The sequence below is a fragment of the Diprion similis genome, chromosome 7, assembly GCF_021155765.1.
Source record: "Diprion similis isolate iyDipSimi1 chromosome 7, iyDipSimi1.1, whole genome shotgun sequence".
Taxonomy (NCBI): Eukaryota; Metazoa; Arthropoda; class Insecta; order Hymenoptera; family Diprionidae; genus Diprion; species Diprion similis.
This window is the reverse complement of record NC_060111.1, coordinates 599104-616862: the sequence shown is the minus strand read 5'-3', so window position 1 is coordinate 616862 and position 17759 is coordinate 599104. Positions and strand designations below refer to the sequence as shown.

Below are 17759 nucleotides of genomic sequence, written 5' to 3'. Positions count from 1 at the left end.
AGGGTCGAATTACTCTAGAAATGGTCATACAAATCGATTCCAAGACCAGAAATTTTCGGCTCCGAAAATGAGCAAAAAAGTAAGGCTTACCCCTTTGGATTTTTGGCGAAAATTTCGACGGTTCTGAAAAGTGCTGCAATAAATTCGGCAAGGCACTATTCCGACGTAATTTTGCGAGAGAAATCGATTAAGCGCAGTCCCAATAGGCTGCGAGCAACGCATCAAAAGTTACAGCCGAAAAACCGGACATTTTCCTCGTCATTTCTCGGCTGTTGGTCCGACGCTATTTTCAATGTTTTTTCTGAGTTCCTGAGGGTCGAATTACTCTAGAAATGGTCATACAAATCGATTCCAAGACCAGAAATTTTCGGCTCCGAAAATGAGCAAAAAAGTAAGGCTTACCCCTTTGGATTTTTGGCGAAAATTTCGACGGTTCTGAAAAGTGCTGCAATAAATTCAGCAAGGCACTATTCCGACGTAATTTTGCGAGAGAAATCGATTAAGCGCAGTCCCAATAGGCTGCGAGCAACGCATCAAAAGTTACAGCCGAAAAACCGGAGATTTTCCTCGTCATTTCTCGGCTGTTGGTCCGACGCTATTTTCAATGTTTTTTCTGAGTTCCTGAGGGTCGAATTACTCTAGAAATGGTCATACAAATCGATTCCAAGACCAGAAATTTTCGGCTCCGAAAATGAGCAAAAAAGTAAGGCTTACCCCTTTGGATTTTTGGCGAAAATTTCGACGGTTCTGAAAAGTGCTGCTATAAATTCGGCAAGGCACTATTCCGACGTAATTTTGCGAGAGAAATCGATTAAGCGCAGTCCCAATAGGCTGCGAGCAACGCATCAAAAGTTACAGCCGAAAAACCGGACATTTTCCTCGTCATTTCTCGGCTGTTGGTCCGACGCTATTTTCAATGTTTTTTCTGAGTTCCTGAGGGTCGAATTACTCTAGAAATGGTCATACAAATCGATTCCAAGACCAGAAATTTTCGGCTCCGAAAATGAGCAAAAAAGTAAGGCTTACCCCTTTGGATTTTTGGCGAAAATTTCGACGGTTCTGAAAAGTGCTGCAATAAATTCAGCAAGGCACTATTCCGACGTAATTTTGCGAGAGAAATCGATTAAGCGCAGTCCCAATAGGCTGCGAGCAACGCATCAAAAGTTACAGCCGAAAAACCGGAGATTTTCCTCGTCATTTCTCGGCTGTTGGTCCGACGCTATTTTCAATGTTTTTTCTGAGTTCCTGAGGGTCGAATTACTCTAGAAATGGTCATACAAATCGATTCCAAGACCAGAAATTTTCGGCTCCGAAAATGAGCAAAAAAGTAAGGCTTACCCCTTTGAATTTTTGGCGAAAATTTCGACGGTTCTGAAAAGTGCTGCAATAAATTCAGCAAGGCACTATTCCGACGTAATTTTGCGAGAGAAATCGATTAGGCGCAGTCCCAATAGGCTGCGAGCAACGCATCAAAAGTTACAGCCGAAAAACCGGAGATTTTCCTCGTCATTTCTCGGCTGTTGGTCCGACGCTATTTTCAATGTTTTTTCGGAGTTCCTGAGGGTCGAATTACTCTAGAAATGGTCATACAAATCGATTCCAAGACCAGAAATTTTCGGCTCCGAAAATGAGCAAAAAAGTAAGGCTTACCCCTTTGGATTTTTGGCGAAAATTTCGACGGTTCTGAAAAGTGCTGCAATAAATTCGGCAAGGCACTATTCCGACGTAATTTTGCGAGAGAAATCGATTAGGCGCAGTCCCAATAGGCTGCGAGCAACGCATCAAAAGTTACAGCCGAAAAACCGGAGATTTTCCTCGTCATTTCTCGGCTGTTGGTCCGACGCTATTTTCAATGTTTTTTCTGAGTTCCTGAGGGTCGAATTACTCTAGAAATGGTCATACAAATCGATTCCAAGACCAGAAATTTTCGGCTCCGAAAATGAGCAAAAAAGTAAGGCTTACCCCTTTGGATTTTTGGCGAAAATTTCGACGGTTCTGAAAAGTGCTGCAATAAATTCAGCAAGGCACTATTCCGACGTAATTTTGCGAGAGAAATCGATTAAGCGCAGTCCCAATAGGCTGCGAGCAACGCATCAAAAGTTACAGCCGAAAAACCGGAGATTTTCCTCGTCATTTCTCGGCTGTTGGTCCGACGCTATTTTCAATGTTTTTTCTGAGTTCCTGAGGGTCGAATTACTCTAGAAATGGTCATACAAATCGATTCCAAGACCAGAAATTTTCGGCTCCGAAAATGAGCAAAAAAGTAAGGCTTACCCCTTTGGATTTTTGGCGAAAATTTCGACGGTTCTGAAAAGTGCTGCAATAAATTCGGCAAGGCACTATTCCGACGTAATTTTGCGAGAGAAATCGATTAAGCGCAGTCCCAATAGGCTGCGAGCAACGCATCAAAAGTTACAGCCGAAAAACCGGACATTTTCCTCGTCATTTCTCGGCTGTTGGTCCGACGCTATTTTCAATGTTTTTTCTGAGTTCCTGAGGGTCGAATTACTCTAGAAATGGTCATACAAATCGATTCCAAGACCAGAAATTTTCGGCTCCGAAAATGAGCAAAAAAGTAAGGCTTACCCCTTTGGATTTTTGGCGAAAATTTCGACGGTTCTGAAAAGTGCTGCAATAAATTCAGCAAGGCACTATTCCGACGTAATTTTGCGAGAGAAATCGATTAAGCGCAGTCCCAATAGGCTGCGAGCAACGCATCAAAAGTTACAGCCGAAAAACCGGAGATTTTCCTCGTCATTTCTCGGCTGTTGGTCCGACGCTATTTTCAATGTTTTTTCTGAGTTCCTGAGGGTCGAATTACTCTAGAAATGGTCATACAAATCGATTCCAAGACCAGAAATTTTCGGCTCCGAAAATGAGCAAAAAAGTAAGGCTTACCCCTTTGAATTTTTGGCGAAAATTTCGACGGTTCTGAAAAGTGCTGCAATAAATTCAGCAAGGCACTATTCCGACGTAATTTTGCGAGAGAAATCGATTAGGCGCAGTCCCAATAGGCTGCGAGCAACGCATCAAAAGTTACAGCCGAAAAACCGGAGATTTTCCTCGTCATTTCTCGGCTGTTGGTCCGACGCTATTTTCAATGTTTTTTCGGAGTTCCTGAGGGTCGAATTACTCTAGAAATGGTCATACAAATCGATTCCAAGACCAGAAATTTTCGGCTCCGAAAATGAGCAAAAAAGTAAGGCTTACCCCTTTGGATTTTTGGCGAAAATTTCGACGGTTCTGAAAAGTGCTGCAATAAATTCGGCAAGGCACTATTCCGACGTAATTTTGCGAGAGAAATCGATTAGGCGCAGTCCCAATAGGCTGCGAGCAACGCATCAAAAGTTACAGCCGAAAAACCGGAGATTTTCCTCGTCATTTCTCGGCTGTTGGTCCGACGCTATTTTCAATGTTTTTTCTGAGTTCCTGAGGGTCGAATTACTCTAGAAATGGTCATACAAATCGATTCCAAGACCAGAAATTTTCGGCTCCGAAAATGAGCAAAAAAGTAAGGCTTACCCCTTTGGATTTTTGGCGAAAATTTCGACGGTTCTGAAAAGTGCTGCAATAAATTCAGCAAGGCACTATTCCGACGTAATTTTGCGAGAGAAATCGATTAAGCGCAGTCCCAATAGGCTGCGAGCAACGCATCAAAAGTTACAGCCGAAAAACCGGAGATTTTCCTCGTCATTTCTCGGCTGTTGGTCCGACGCTATTTTCAATGTTTTTTCTGAGTTCCTGAGGGTCGAATTACTCTAGAAATGGTCATACAAATCGATTCCAAGACCAGAAATTTTCGGCTCCGAAAATGAGCAAAAAAGTAAGGCTTACCCCTTTGGATTTTTGGCGAAAATTTCGACGGTTCTGAAAAGTGCTGCAATAAATTCGGCAAGGCACTATTCCGACGTAATTTTGCGAGAGAAATCGATTAAGCGCAGTCCCAATAGGCTGCGAGCAACGCATCAAAAGTTACAGCCGAAAAACCGGACATTTTCCTCGTCATTTCTCGGCTGTTGGTCCGACGCTATTTTCAATGTTTTTTCTGAGTTCCTGAGGGTCGAATTACTCTAGAAATGGTCATACAAATCGATTCCAAGACCAGAAATTTTCGGCTCCGAAAATGAGCAAAAAAGTAAGGCTTACCCCTTTGGATTTTTGGCGAAAATTTCGACGGTTCTGAAAAGTGCTGCAATAAATTCAGCAAGGCACTATTCCGACGTAATTTTGCGAGAGAAATCGATTAAGCGCAGTCCCAATAGGCTGCGAGCAACGCATCAAAAGTTACAGCCGAAAAACCGGAGATTTTCCTCGTCATTTCTCGGCTGTTGGTCCGACGCTATTTTCAATGTTTTTTCTGAGTTCCTGAGGGTCGAATTACTCTAGAAATGGTCATACAAATCGATTCCAAGACCAGAAATTTTCGGCTCCGAAAATGAGCAAAAAAGTAAGGCTTACCCCTTTGAATTTTTGGCGAAAATTTCGACGGTTCTGAAAAGTGCTGCAATAAATTCAGCAAGGCACTATTCCGACGTAATTTTGCGAGAGAAATCGATTAGGCGCAGTCCCAATAGGCTGCGAGCAACGCATCAAAAGTTACAGCCGAAAAACCGGAGATTTTCCTCGTCATTTCTCGGCTGTTGGTCCGACGCTATTTTCAATGTTTTTTCGGAGTTCCTGAGGGTCGAATTACTCTAGAAATGGTCATACAAATCGATTCCAAGACCAGAAATTTTCGGCTCCGAAAATGAGCAAAAAAGTAAGGCTTACCCCTTTGGATTTTTGGCGAAAATTTCGACGGTTCTGAAAAGTGCTGCAATAAATTCGGCAAGGCACTATTCCGACGTAATTTTGCGAGAGAAATCGATTAAGCGCAGTCCCAATAGGCTGCGAGCAACGCATCAAAAGTTACAGCCGAAAAACCGGACATTTTCCTCGTCATTTCTCGGCTGTTGGTCCGACGCTATTTTCAATGTTTTTTCTGAGTTCCTGAGGGTCGAATTACTCTAGAAATGGTCATACAAATCGATTCCAAGACCAGAAATTTTCGGCTCCGAAAATGAGCAAAAAAGTAAGGCTTACCCCTTTGGATTTTTGGCGAAAATTTCGACGGTTCTGAAAAGTGCTGCAATAAATTCGGCAAGGCACTATTCCGACGTAATTTTGCGAGAGAAATCGATTAGGCGCAGTCCCAATAGGCTGCGAGCAACGCATCAAAAGTTACAGCCGAAAAACCGGAGATTTTCCTCGTCATTTCTCGGCTGTTGGTCCGACGCTATTTTCAATGTTTTTTCTGAGTTCCTGAGGGTCGAATTACTCTAGAAATGGTCATACAAATCGATTCCAAGACCAGAAATTTTCGGCTCCGAAAATGAGCAAAAAAGTAAGGCTTACCCCTTTGGATTTTTGGCGAAAATTTCGACGGTTCTGAAAAGTGCTGCAATAAATTCAGCAAGGCACTATTCCGACGTAATTTTGCGAGAGAAATCGATTAAGCGCAGTCCCAATAGGCTGCGAGCAACGCATCAAAAGTTACAGCCGAAAAACCGGAGATTTTCCTCGTCATTTCTCGGCTGTTGGTCCGACGCTATTTTCAATGTTTTTTCTGAGTTCCTGAGGGTCGAATTACTCTAGAAATGGTCATACAAATCGATTCCAAGACCAGAAATTTTCGGCTCCGAAAATGAGCAAAAAAGTAAGGCTTACCCCTTTGAATTTTTGGCGAAAATTTCGACGGTTCTGAAAAGTGCTGCAATAAATTCAGCAAGGCACTATTCCGACGTAATTTTGCGAGAGAAATCGATTAGGCGCAGTCCCAATAGGCTGCGAGCAACGCATCAAAAGTTACAGCCGAAAAACCGGAGATTTTCCTCGTCATTTCTCGGCTGTTGGTCCGACGCTATTTTCAATGTTTTTTCTGAGTTCCTGAGGGTCGAATTACTCTAGAAATGGTCATACAAATCGATTCCAAGACCAGAAATTTTCGGCTCCGAAAATGAGCAAAAAAGTAAGGCTTACCCCTTTGGATTTTTGGCGAAAATTTCGACGGTTCTGAAAAGTGCTGCAATAAATTCAGCAAGGCACTATTCCGACGTAATTTTGCGAGAGAAATCGATTAAGCGCAGTCCCAATAGGCTGCGAGCAACGCATCAAAAGTTACAGCCGAAAAACCGGAGATTTTCCTCGTCATTTCTCTGCTGTTGGTCCGACGCTATTGTCAATGTTTTTTCTGAGTTCCTGAGGGTCGAATTACTCTAGAAATGGTCATACAAATCGATTCCAAGACCAGAAATTTTCGGCTCCGAAAATGAGCAAAAAAGTAAGGCTTACCCCTTTGGATTTTTGGCGAAAATTTCGACGGTTCTGAAAAGTGCTGCAATAAATTCAGCAAGGCACTATTCCGACGTAATTTTGCGAGAGAAATCGATTAAGCGCAGTCCCAATAGGCTGCGAGCAACGCATCAAAAGTTACAGCCGAAAAACCGGAGATTTTCCTCGTCATTTCTCGGCTGTTGGTCCGACGCTATTTTCAATGTTTTTTCTGAGTTCCTGAGGGTCGAATTACTCTAGAAATGGTCATACAAATCGATTCCAAGACCAGAAATTTTCGGCTCCGAAAATGAGCAAAAAAGTAAGGCTTACCCCTTTGGATTTTTGGCGAAAATTTCGACGGTTCTGAAAAGTGCTGCAATAAATTCAGCAAGGCACTATTCCGACGTAATTTTGCGAGAGAAATCGATTAAGCGCAGTCCCAATAGGCTGCGAGCAACGCATCAAAAGTTACAGCCGAAAAACCGGAGATTTTCCTCGTCATTTCTCTGCTGTTGGTCCGACGCTATTGTCAATGTTTTTTCTGAGTTCCTGAGGGTCGAATTACTCTAGAAACGGTCATACAAATCGATTCCAAGACCAGAAATTTTCGGCTCCGAAAATGAGCAAAAAAGTAAGGCTTACCCCTTTGGATTTTTGGCGAAAATTTCGACGGTTCTGAAAAGTGCTGCAATAAATTCAGCAAGGCACTATTCCGACGTAATTTTGCGAGAGAAATCGATTAAGCGCAGTCCCAATAGGCTGCGAGCAACGCATCAAAAGTTACAGCCGAAAAACCGGAGATTTTCCTCGTCATTTCTCGGCTGTTGGTCCGACGCTATTTTCAATGTTTTTTCTGAGTTCCTGAGGGTCGAATTACTCTAGAAATGGTCATACAAATCGATTCCAAGACCAGAAATTTTCGGCTCCGAAAATGAGCAAAAAAGTAAGGCTTACCCCTTTGGATTTTTGGCGAAAATTTCGACGGTTCTGAAAAGTGCTGCAATAAATTCAGCAAGGCACTATTCCGACGTAATTTTGCGAGAGAAATCGATTAAGCGCAGTCCCAATAGGCTGCGAGCAACGCATCAAAAGTTACAGCCGAAAAACCGGAGATTTTCCTCGTCATATCTCGGCTGTTGGTCCGACGCTATTTTCAATGTTTTTTCTGAGTTCCTGAGGGTCGAATTACTCTAGAAATGGTCATACAAATCGATTCCAAGACCAGAAATTTTCGGCTCCGAAAATGAGCAAAAAAGTAAGGCTTACCCCTTTGGATTTTTGGCGAAAATTTCGACGGTTCTGAAAAGTGCTGCAATAAATTCAGCAAGGCACTATTCCGACGTAATTTTGCGAGAGAAATCGATTAAGCGCAGTCCCAATAGGCTGCGAGCAACGCATCAAAAGTTACAGCCGAAAAACCGGAGATTTTCCTCGTCATTTCTCGGCTGTTGGTCCGACGCTATTTTCAATGTTTTTTCTGAGTTCCTGAGGGTCGAATTACTCTAGAAATGGTCATACAAATCGATTCCAAGACCAGAAATTTTCGGCTCCGAAAATGAGCAAAAAAGTAAGGCTTACCCCTTTGGATTTTTGGCGAAAATTTCGACGGTTCTGAAAAGTGCTGCGATAAATTCAGCAAGGCACTATTCCGACGTAATTTTGCGAGAGAAATCGATTAAGCGCAGTCCCAATAGGCTGCGAGCAACGCATCAAAAGTTACAGCCGAAAAACCGGAGATTTTCCTCGTCATTTCTCGGCTGTTGGTCCGACGCTATTTCCAATGTTTTTTCTGAGTTCCTGAGGGTCGAATTACTCTAGAAATGGTCATACAAATCGATTCCAAGACCAGAAATTTTCGGCTCCGAAAATGAGCAAAAAAGTAAGGCTTACCCCTTTGGATTTTTGGCGAAAATTTCGACGGTTCTGAAAAGTGCTGCAATAAATTCAGCAAGGCACTATTCCGACGTAATTTTGCGAGAGAAATCGATTAAGCGCAGTCCCAATAGGCTGCGAGCAACGCATCAAAAGTTACAGCCGAAAAACCGGAGATTTTCCTCGTCATTTCTCGGCTGTTGGTCCGACGCTATTTTCAATGTTTTTTCTGAGTTCCTGAGGGTCGAATTACTCTAGAAATGGTCATACAAATCGATTCCAAGACCAGAAATTTTCGGCTCCGAAAATGAGCAAAAAAGTAAGGCTTACCCCTTTGGATTTTTGGCGAAAATTTCGACGGTTCTGAAAAGTGCTGCAATAAATTCAGCAAGGCACTATTCCGACGTAATTTTGCGAGAGAAATCGATTAAGCGCAGTCCCAATAGGCTGCGAGCAACGCATCAAAAGTTACAGCCGAAAAACCGGAGATTTTCCTCGTCATTTCTCGGCTGTTGGTCCGACGCTATTTTCAATGTTTTTTCTGAGTTCCTGAGGGTCGAATTACTCTAGAAATGGTCATACAAATCGATTCCAAGACCAGAAATTTTCGGCTCCGAAAATGAGCAAAAAAGTAAGGCTTACCCCTTTGGATTTTTGGCGAAAATTTCGACGGTTCTGAAAAGTGCTGCAATAAATTCAGCAAGGCACTATTCCGACGTAATTTTGCGAGAGAAATCGATTAAGCACAGTCCCAATAGGCTGCGAGCAACGCATCAAAAGTTACAGCCGAAAAACCGGAGATTTTCCTCGTCATTTCTCGGCTGTTGGTCCGACGCTATTTCCAATGTTTTTTCTGAGTTCCTGAGGGTCGAATTACTCTAGAAATGGTCATACAAATCGATTCCAAGACCAGAAATTTTCGGCTCCGAAAATGAGCAAAAAAGTAAGGCTTACCCCTTTGAATTTTTGGCGAAAATTTCGACGGTTCTGAAAAGTGCTGCAATAAATTCAGCAAGGCACTATTCCGACGTAATTTTGCGAGAGAAATCGATTAAGCGCAGTCCCAATAGGCTGCGAGCAACGCATCAAAAGTTACAGCCGAAAAACCGGAGATTTTCCTCGTCATTTCTCTGCTGTTGGTCCGACGCTATTGTCAATGTTTTTTCTGAGTTCCTGAGGGTCGAATTACTCTAGAAATGGTCATACAAATCGATTCCAAGACCAGAAATTTTCGGCTCCGAAAATGAGCAAAAAAGTAAGGCTTACCCCTTTGGATTTTTGGCGAAAATTTCGACGGTTCTGAAAAGTGCTGCGATAAATTCAGCAAGGCACTATTCCGACGTAATTTTGCGAGAGAAATCGATTAAGCGCAGTCCCAATAGGCTGCGAGCAACGCATCAAAAGTTACAGCCGAAAAACCGGAGATTTTCCTCGTCATTTCTCGGCTGTTGGTCCGACGCTATTTCCAATGTTTTTTCTGAGTTCCTGAGGGTCGAATTACTCTAGAAATGGTCATACAAATCGATTCCAAGACCAGAAATTTTCGGCTCCGAAAATGAGCAAAAAAGTAAGGCTTACCCCTTTGGATTTTTGGCGAAAATTTCGACGGTTCTGAAAAGTGCTGCAATAAATTCAGCAAGGCACTATTCCGACGTAATTTTGCGAGAGAAATCGATTAAGCGCAGTCCCAATAGGCTGCGAGCAACGCATCAAAAGTTACAGCCGAAAAACCGGAGATTTTCCTCGTCATTTCTCGGCTGTTGGTCCGACGCTATTTTCAATGTTTTTTCTGAGTTCCTGAGGGTCGAATTACTCTAGAAATGGTCATACAAATCGATTCCAAGACCAGAAATTTTCGGCTCCGAAAATGAGCAAAAAAGTAAGGCTTACCCCTTTGGATTTTTGGCGAAAATTTCGACGGTTCTGAAAAGTGCTGCAATAAATTCAGCAAGGCACTATTCCGACGTAATTTTGCGAGAGAAATCGATTAAGCGCAGTCCCAATAGGCTGCGAGCAACGCATCAAAAGTTACAGCCGAAAAACCGGAGATTTTCCTCGTCATTTCTCGGCTGTTGGTCCGACGCTATTTTCAATGTTTTTTCTGAGTTCCTGAGGGTCGAATTACTCTAGAAATGGTCATACAAATCGATTCCAAGACCAGAAATTTTCGGCTCCGAAAATGAGCAAAAAAGTAAGGCTTACCCCTTTGGATTTTTGGCGAAAATTTCGACGGTTCTGAAAAGTGCTGCAATAAATTCAGCAAGGCACTATTCCGACGTAATTTTGCGAGAGAAATCGATTAAGCACAGTCCCAATAGGCTGCGAGCAACGCATCAAAAGTTACAGCCGAAAAACCGGAGATTTTCCTCGTCATTTCTCGGCTGTTGGTCCGACGCTATTTCCAATGTTTTTTCTGAGTTCCTGAGGGTCGAATTACTCTAGAAATGGTCATACAAATCGATTCCAAGACCAGAAATTTTCGGCTCCGAAAATGAGCAAAAAAGTAAGGCTTACCCCTTTGAATTTTTGGCGAAAATTTCGACGGTTCTGAAAAGTGCTGCAATAAATTCAGCAAGGCACTATTCCGACGTAATTTTGCGAGAGAAATCGATTAAGCGCAGTCCCAATAGGCTGCGAGCAACGCATCAAAAGTTACAGCCGAAAAACCGGAGATTTTCCTCGTCATTTCTCTGCTGTTGGTCCGACGCTATTGTCAATGTTTTTTCTGAGTTCCTGAGGGTCGAATTACTCTAGAAATGGTCATACAAATCGATTCCAAGACCAGAAATTTTCGGCTCCGAAAATGAGCAAAAAAGTAAGGCTTACCCCTTTGGATTTTTGGCGAAAATTTCGACGGTTCTGAAAAGTGCTGCGATAAATTCAGCAAGGCACTATTCCGACGTAATTTTGCGAGAGAAATCGATTAAGCGCAGTCCCAATAGGCTGCGAGCAACGCATCAAAAGTTACAGCCGAAAAACCGGAGATTTTCCTCGTCATTTCTCGGCTGTTGGTCCGACGCTATTTCCAATGTTTTTTCTGAGTTCCTGAGGGTCGAATTACTCTAGAAATGGTCATACAAATCGATTCCAAGACCAGAAATTTTCGGCTCCGAAAATGAGCAAAAAAGTAAGGCTTACCCCTTTGGATTTTTGGCGAAAATTTCGACGGTTCTGAAAAGTGCTGCAATAAATTCAGCAAGGCACTATTCCGACGTAATTTTGCGAGAGAAATCGATTAAGCGCAGTCCCAATAGGCTGCGAGCAACGCATCAAAAGTTACAGCCGAAAAACCGGAGATTTTCCTCGTCATTTCTCGGCTGTTGGTCCGACGCTATTTTCAATGTTTTTTCTGAGTTCCTGAGGGTCGAATTACTCTAGAAATGGTCATACAAATCGATTCCAAGACCAGAAATTTTCGGCTCCGAAAATGAGCAAAAAAGTAAGGCTTACCCCTTTGGATTTTTGGCGAAAATTTCGACGGTTCTGAAAAGTGCTGCAATAAATTCAGCAAGGCACTATTCCGACGTAATTTTGCGAGAGAAATCGATTAAGCGCAGTCCCAATAGGCTGCGAGCAACGCATCAAAAGTTACAGCCGAAAAACCGGAGATTTTCCTCGTCATTTCTCGGCTGTTGGTCCGACGCTATTTTCAATGTTTTTTCTGAGTTCCTGAGGGTCGAATTACTCTAGAAATGGTCATACAAATCGATTCCAAGACCAGAAATTTTCGGCTCCGAAAATGAGCAAAAAAGTAAGGCTTACCCCTTTGGATTTTTGGCGAAAATTTCGACGGTTCTGAAAAGTGCTGCAATAAATTCAGCAAGGCACTATTCCGACGTAATTTTGCGAGAGAAATCGATTAAGCACAGTCCCAATAGGCTGCGAGCAACGCATCAAAAGTTACAGCCGAAAAACCGGAGATTTTCCTCGTCATTTCTCGGCTGTTGGTCCGACGCTATTTCCAATGTTTTTTCTGAGTTCCTGAGGGTCGAATTACTCTAGAAATGGTCATACAAATCGATTCCAAGACCAGAAATTTTCGGCTCCGAAAATGAGCAAAAAAGTAAGGCTTACCCCTTTGAATTTTTGGCGAAAATTTCGACGGTTCTGAAAAGTGCTGCAATAAATTCAGCAAGGCACTATTCCGACGTAATTTTGCGAGAGAAATCGATTAAGCGCAGTCCCAATAGGCTGCGAGCAACGCATCAAAAGTTACAGCCGAAAAACCGGAGATTTTCCTCGTCATTTCTCTGCTGTTGGTCCGACGCTATTGTCAATGTTTTTTCTGAGTTCCTGAGGGTCGAATTACTCTAGAAATGGTCATACAAATCGATTCCAAGACCAGAAATTTTCGGCTCCGAAAATGAGCAAAAAAGTAAGGCTTACCCCTTTGGATTTTTGGCGAAAATTTCGACGGTTCTGAAAAGTGCTGCAATAAATTCAGCAAGGCACTATTCCGACGTAATTTTGCGAGAGAAATCGATTAAGCGCAGTCCCAATAGGCTGCGAGCAACGCATCAAAAGTTACAGCCGAAAAACCGGAGATTTTCCTCGTCATTTCTCGGCTGTTGGTCCGACGCTATTTTCAATGTTTTTTCTGAGTTCCTGAGGGTCGAATTACTCTAGAAATGGTCATACAAATCGATTCCAAGACCAGAAATTTTCGGCTCCGAAAATGAGCAAAAAAGTAAGGCTTACCCCTTTGGATTTTTGGCGAGAATTTCGACGGTCCTGAAAAGTGCTGCAATAAATTCAGCAAGGCACTATTCCGACGTAATTTTGCGAGAGAAATCGATTAAGCGCAGTCCCAATAGGCTGCGAGCAACGCATCAAAAGTTACAGCCGAAAAACCGGAGATTTTCCTCGTCATTTCTCTGCTGTTGGTCCGACGCTATTGTCAATGTTTTTTCTGAGTTCCTGAGGGTCGAATTACTCTAGAAATGGTCATACAAATCGATTCCAAGACCAGAAATTTTCGGCTCCGAAAATGAGCAAAAAAGTAAGGCTTACCCCTTTGGATTTTTGGCGAAAATTCCGACGGTTCTGAAAAGTGCTGCAATAAATTCAGCAAGGCACTATTCCGACGTAATTTTGCGAGAGAAATCGATTAAGCGCAGTCCCAATAGGCTGCGAGCAACGCATCAAAAGTTACAGCCGAAAAACCGGAGATTTTCCTCGTCATTTCTCTGCTGTTGGTCCGACGCTATTTTCAATGTGTTTTCCGAGTTCCTGAGGGTCGAATTACTCTAGAAATGGTCATACAAATCGATTCCAACACCAGAAATTTTCGGCTCCGAAAATGAGCAAAAAAGTAAGGCTTACGCCTTTGGATTTTCTGCGAAAATTTCGACGATTCCGAAAGATGCCGCAATAAATTTTCGAAGGCACTATTCTGACGTAATTTCGCCAGAGGAATTGATTAAGCGCAGTCCCAATACGCTGCCAGCGATAGCTCAAAAGTTACCGCCGAAAAACTCATGATTTTCATCGTCAAATGTCCAATAAAAAATAATGCTTACCTATCTTAACAACGGTACAACAGCAACGTTCAACATTCATAGAATTCGGTGAAGGGATTCTAAAATGGCTGCGAAGAAAAATCAAGATATTCATAGCCTCACTAGTTTAGTTTATTCAATATGCCTTAATTCTAGTACAAGTGTTTGGGTGTCAGTGTGTAAGAATTTAACATGTTGACGAATAAAATGCAAAGATGTGAATAAACAGTAATCAAGATAATTTACTATAATATTAGGAGATAGGTGTACAGTTCACATTGTCTCAAACTGAATATGAACAACATAGTATCAGATAGTGAATATCGTAGTTTTTGTGTGTAACTTATTTTTTTGCCTGCCCACAGGTGCGATACACCTCTGCCGGAAACAATATGTGAAGTATGATATTGTAAGTGAACAATCAGTTTGTTTTGTATCGTTTTTCTATTCCCTCAGCTGTTGGTCTTTCGTTGCTTGAGATGTCTTCGTCACTTCGTTGCATTTCTGAGGATCCAATTAGTCCAGAACCACATAAATCAATTCGGCGAATGAAAATTTTTTGATCAAAAAGTAAGGCTAACCCCTTCTGATTCTTGGTGAAACCTGTGATGATTCTAAACAATGCTGGAATCAATTTCTCGATGCACTACATGGACGTAAGTTTTCGAGAAGAATTGTTCACCCGCAGTTCGAATACGCTGCGAGTAATGGATCAAGAGTTGCAGCCGAAAAACGAAAGCTTTCAGTCGTAACTTTTCTGCTGCTGGTTTCACACTTCTTTTTATGTCTTTTCTGCTATTCTGGCGGTCCAAGTCATCTAGTCACGTAGTAAAATCGATTCTGAGGAGAAATATGTTTAGCTCTGAAATCGAAGAACAGCCCTTTTGATTTTTATACTGAAAATCCGGCAGATCGTGAATAATTATTATTAATATTAATAATTAATAGAATCATTATCATGTGATACTATATTCACGTGGTTTTGCAAGAGGACACGATAGTGCATATTTTCAAGTCACTGCGAATAGCGTATCGAAATTTACACCCGTAAAACGACAGATTTCTTCTATAATATCTCTGGTGTGTTTCCCACGGTGTTCCAAGTGGTTTTTTCGAATTTATCGGCGTCCAATCAGTTTAGGAAGGGTCATTTCATTTGATTTTCAGACGGAAAGTTTTCAGCTTCAAAAAAGAAGGCTCTCAACCTTTGAGTAATGTTTTAGCTTATATATGTCAGATTTCAACATTTAAATTGAATGGAGTAGGGCGCCGATTTGATCGAAACTACACCCTTTACTTTGGAACTTGTGTTCAATAAATGATCGCAATTCCAAAGATATTGTTTTATTCTTTAATAATATTTACGTAGCATATGTATAAATATGGGGTCGAGTTTTGGACCTATATGGTTGATCGTGCATTGAAACTACGATATTCGCTAGAGTCATTTCTTATGTCTATGGACGCCGGAAGATGAATGATTCGAAAGTTTTCAGTCGAAAAGCGGGAAAATAGCAGTAAAAGTATAATGATAATTCAGAAATAAAGACGTACCTTCTAATCGTTTTGTTTCCTATTGAAAATTTCGAGGACATTGAACAAGTCGTTCAAGTCGTCCTATTCACCATTCGACAAGTCGAACGACTTGTTTAATGTCGCCACGATTTTCAATAGGACTACAATCGTTGAACAAAGAGCAACTGATTGATTTCCGTGTTTAAGTTTTAAGCTTTTCACTCTTGAATAAACATCAAAACAATCTCTATGTCCTACGTCGTTTTCGTTTCATTCCAAATTCAGCACTGATCAACAATATGATTAATGCAATACATATTTGCAAGCCGTTAATAAATTTTCAATTTTGGCCCAGCCGATCTGGCGCAGCACTGATTTCTTGGCGGCACTAAAATTTTCGGTAACATCTGGTTCGCGACGCACTTCTCATCCTGGCAAAGTCCTTTTGGGGAAAGTATCTCCTCTCTGGGTGCTAGACACTCTCCGTCGCAGCTGCATTGGTACCGAGCGATACGTATGATGTGGAGATCAGAGACGTTCGTATACGTATAATCGAGATTCAGGAGTTCGTCACCGTCGTTGATGTTCATGAACATGAAGTTCGCATTCCGTTCCCTCAGAACTCGGTCTGGAAGAATTGCGGAAACCCGGGAAAGCTCATCGCGGAGGCTCTCGTACCTTTTGACAGCATTCTGAAACATTCGTGGCCATCGCCGAAGAATTACCGTTTTCTAGCTGATAAAATAATTGACGCACGCGGACATTGGGACGACGTTTATATTTACCTGCGTTTCAGGGCTTTCTGGATTCGCCCGAAGCATTCCACGTACTTTGATATCCAAAGCTGATTCTTCCTGGGTCAGCTCCTTGTAGCGTTTGAATACCGCCGGTCCAAGACTACCGTATCCGTAAGCGCCAGCCGCTTGGGTGTTTCCGTCAATGCCGGCGGTACTTCCGCCCAGGAACCAGACGACGTAGTCATTCAGGATCGGATTTTCCTTGACTTTGAGGTACCAGTCAAGGGAAAAGTACAACGCCAGGTCCTGGTTGGGCCCAGTCCTGCCCTTTTCACTCAAATCAGCGCTCGGAGCCCCGCCAAGGAGGAGGCACAGCCCAAGTCCCCACCTCTCCTTGCTAGGAAATATTTCCCTGACTTTTTCCTCACTCAGCGGTAGAACCTGGTCGAACTTCATAGCGTCATACATCTCAAGCTTACTGATTTTCCCCTCGGCAGCGAGGATCATCAAGGCCGTGACCTGGGCGTAGGCCCGGCTCACTTCGCGGACAGGTCCGACCACGGTGGAACTGATGGTGACCGGGACCAGGCCGAGCCTGAACGCAGCGTCAGTCATCCCCCGAATCGCATCGCCAGTGTCAGCCAGCACGTGATAATCGACGAATTTGAACTGGTTATTCTCGTTTACGAGGGGGTCCTTCGCCGGGGGTTTTTCGTACAAAACGTCCCTGACGGCGGACGGCAGGCTCTCCTCCAACTTGTACTTCCTCACTACCGCCAACGCCGCGTTTTTGCCTGGATCGTTAACGGTCGGTGATCCCGCGATGAGATGAGGCAGGTTCCCAGGAACGTCGGACATCACCAGGGTGACAACCTTCGCAGGATAAGCCAGCCGGGCGAGTTCGCCACCGAAAACAGCGGACAACTTGTGCCGGACGGCGTTAACCTCCAGGGGAGTAGCCATTGCGGTTTTGAGCATTGAAAGGACCTCCTCGGCTTCCGTGAGTTTGATCGCCCCTTTAGGGCAGTTAAGGAGGGCCTCGGTGCCACCTGAGAGAACGACGAGGAGCACGTCAGCCTTTCTCAGCTTCTTGCAGTATTCGGCAATCCTGCACGTCGCCTCGACCGACTTATCGTCTGGCAGACCCATTGAGCCGCCTTCGAGGAAGGTGATCCTGCTGTTCAAAGCTGGGAACCAGAGCGGATTGTCCCACATACCGGATACCGACCCTTTCGGCACTACCAGGAAACCCTTCCTAAGGTGTTTGCCGATCAGCTTTTCCAACGACGCCCCCAACATCAACGTCTCACGGCCCCAGCCGACCATGTGAACGTTGTTCTTCAGCTTGTACTTTACACCGTTTATCATCATCGTCGTGCCGTCCAGTTTGACCTTATCGTTGACCACCTTTAGCGCGTTTACTTTATCCACGCCCGCAACGAGGATGGACTTCATGTCCTCGCGGATCTAAAATAAAATTATTTTCTTATTTTGCAACGTTAGTAGTTGAAACGAGATACGATGACGCAATCATTTTCAGTCGGGAATCACCTGCCTGTATCATTCTCTTTTCCTGAATGGTTTTGCACCGATTCTTCACTTGATTTTCGTACAATTTTATTCTCGCGTCTCGCAACGCGTTCTTTTTCGCAGTTCGTTCCGTTTTACGTTTGGTTAATATTTCCTTCGTTTCTTCCACCTTCATTATTCGCTTTTTCAAGCTCTCCTCCCTCTTTTGAATTCTTGCTAGCGCTTCCGCAGGATCCAATGGAGTTCTCTTTTTTTTCGGTTTTTTACGTTTCGATTGCAACTTCTTAGGTACCAT

General features: G+C 43.1%; 1 protein-coding gene across 1 annotated transcript; it reads right to left on the bottom strand.

Annotated features, from left to right (window-relative positions):
- Window positions 1-15526: 15526 nt before the first annotated feature.
- LOC124408266 (glycerate kinase-like) lies at window positions 15527-17759 on the bottom strand. The gene is made up of 3 exons (XM_046885102.1): window positions 17490-17759; window positions 15983-17401; window positions 15527-15889 (listed from the first exon to the last, which is right to left on the bottom strand). The coding sequence occupies exons 1-3, from the start codon at window positions 17757-17759 to the stop codon at window positions 15527-15529; spliced, it is 2052 nt and encodes a 683-aa protein (XP_046741058.1).

Excerpts from the sequence above, each read along its gene's own strand:
- LOC124408266 (XM_046885102.1), bottom strand. The coding sequence starts at position 17,759 with ATGGTACCTAAGAAGTTGCAATCGAAACGTAAAAAACCGAAAAAAAAG. Across the intron at positions 17,402-17,489 it reads AGGAAAAGAGAATGATACAG|ATCCGCGAGGACATGAAGTC; the intron begins GCAGGTGATTCC and ends ATTTTATTTTAG. Across the intron at positions 15,890-15,982 it reads CAGAAAGCCCTGAAACGCAG|AATGCTGTCAAAAGGTACGA; the intron begins GTAAATATAAAC and ends CGAATGTTTCAG.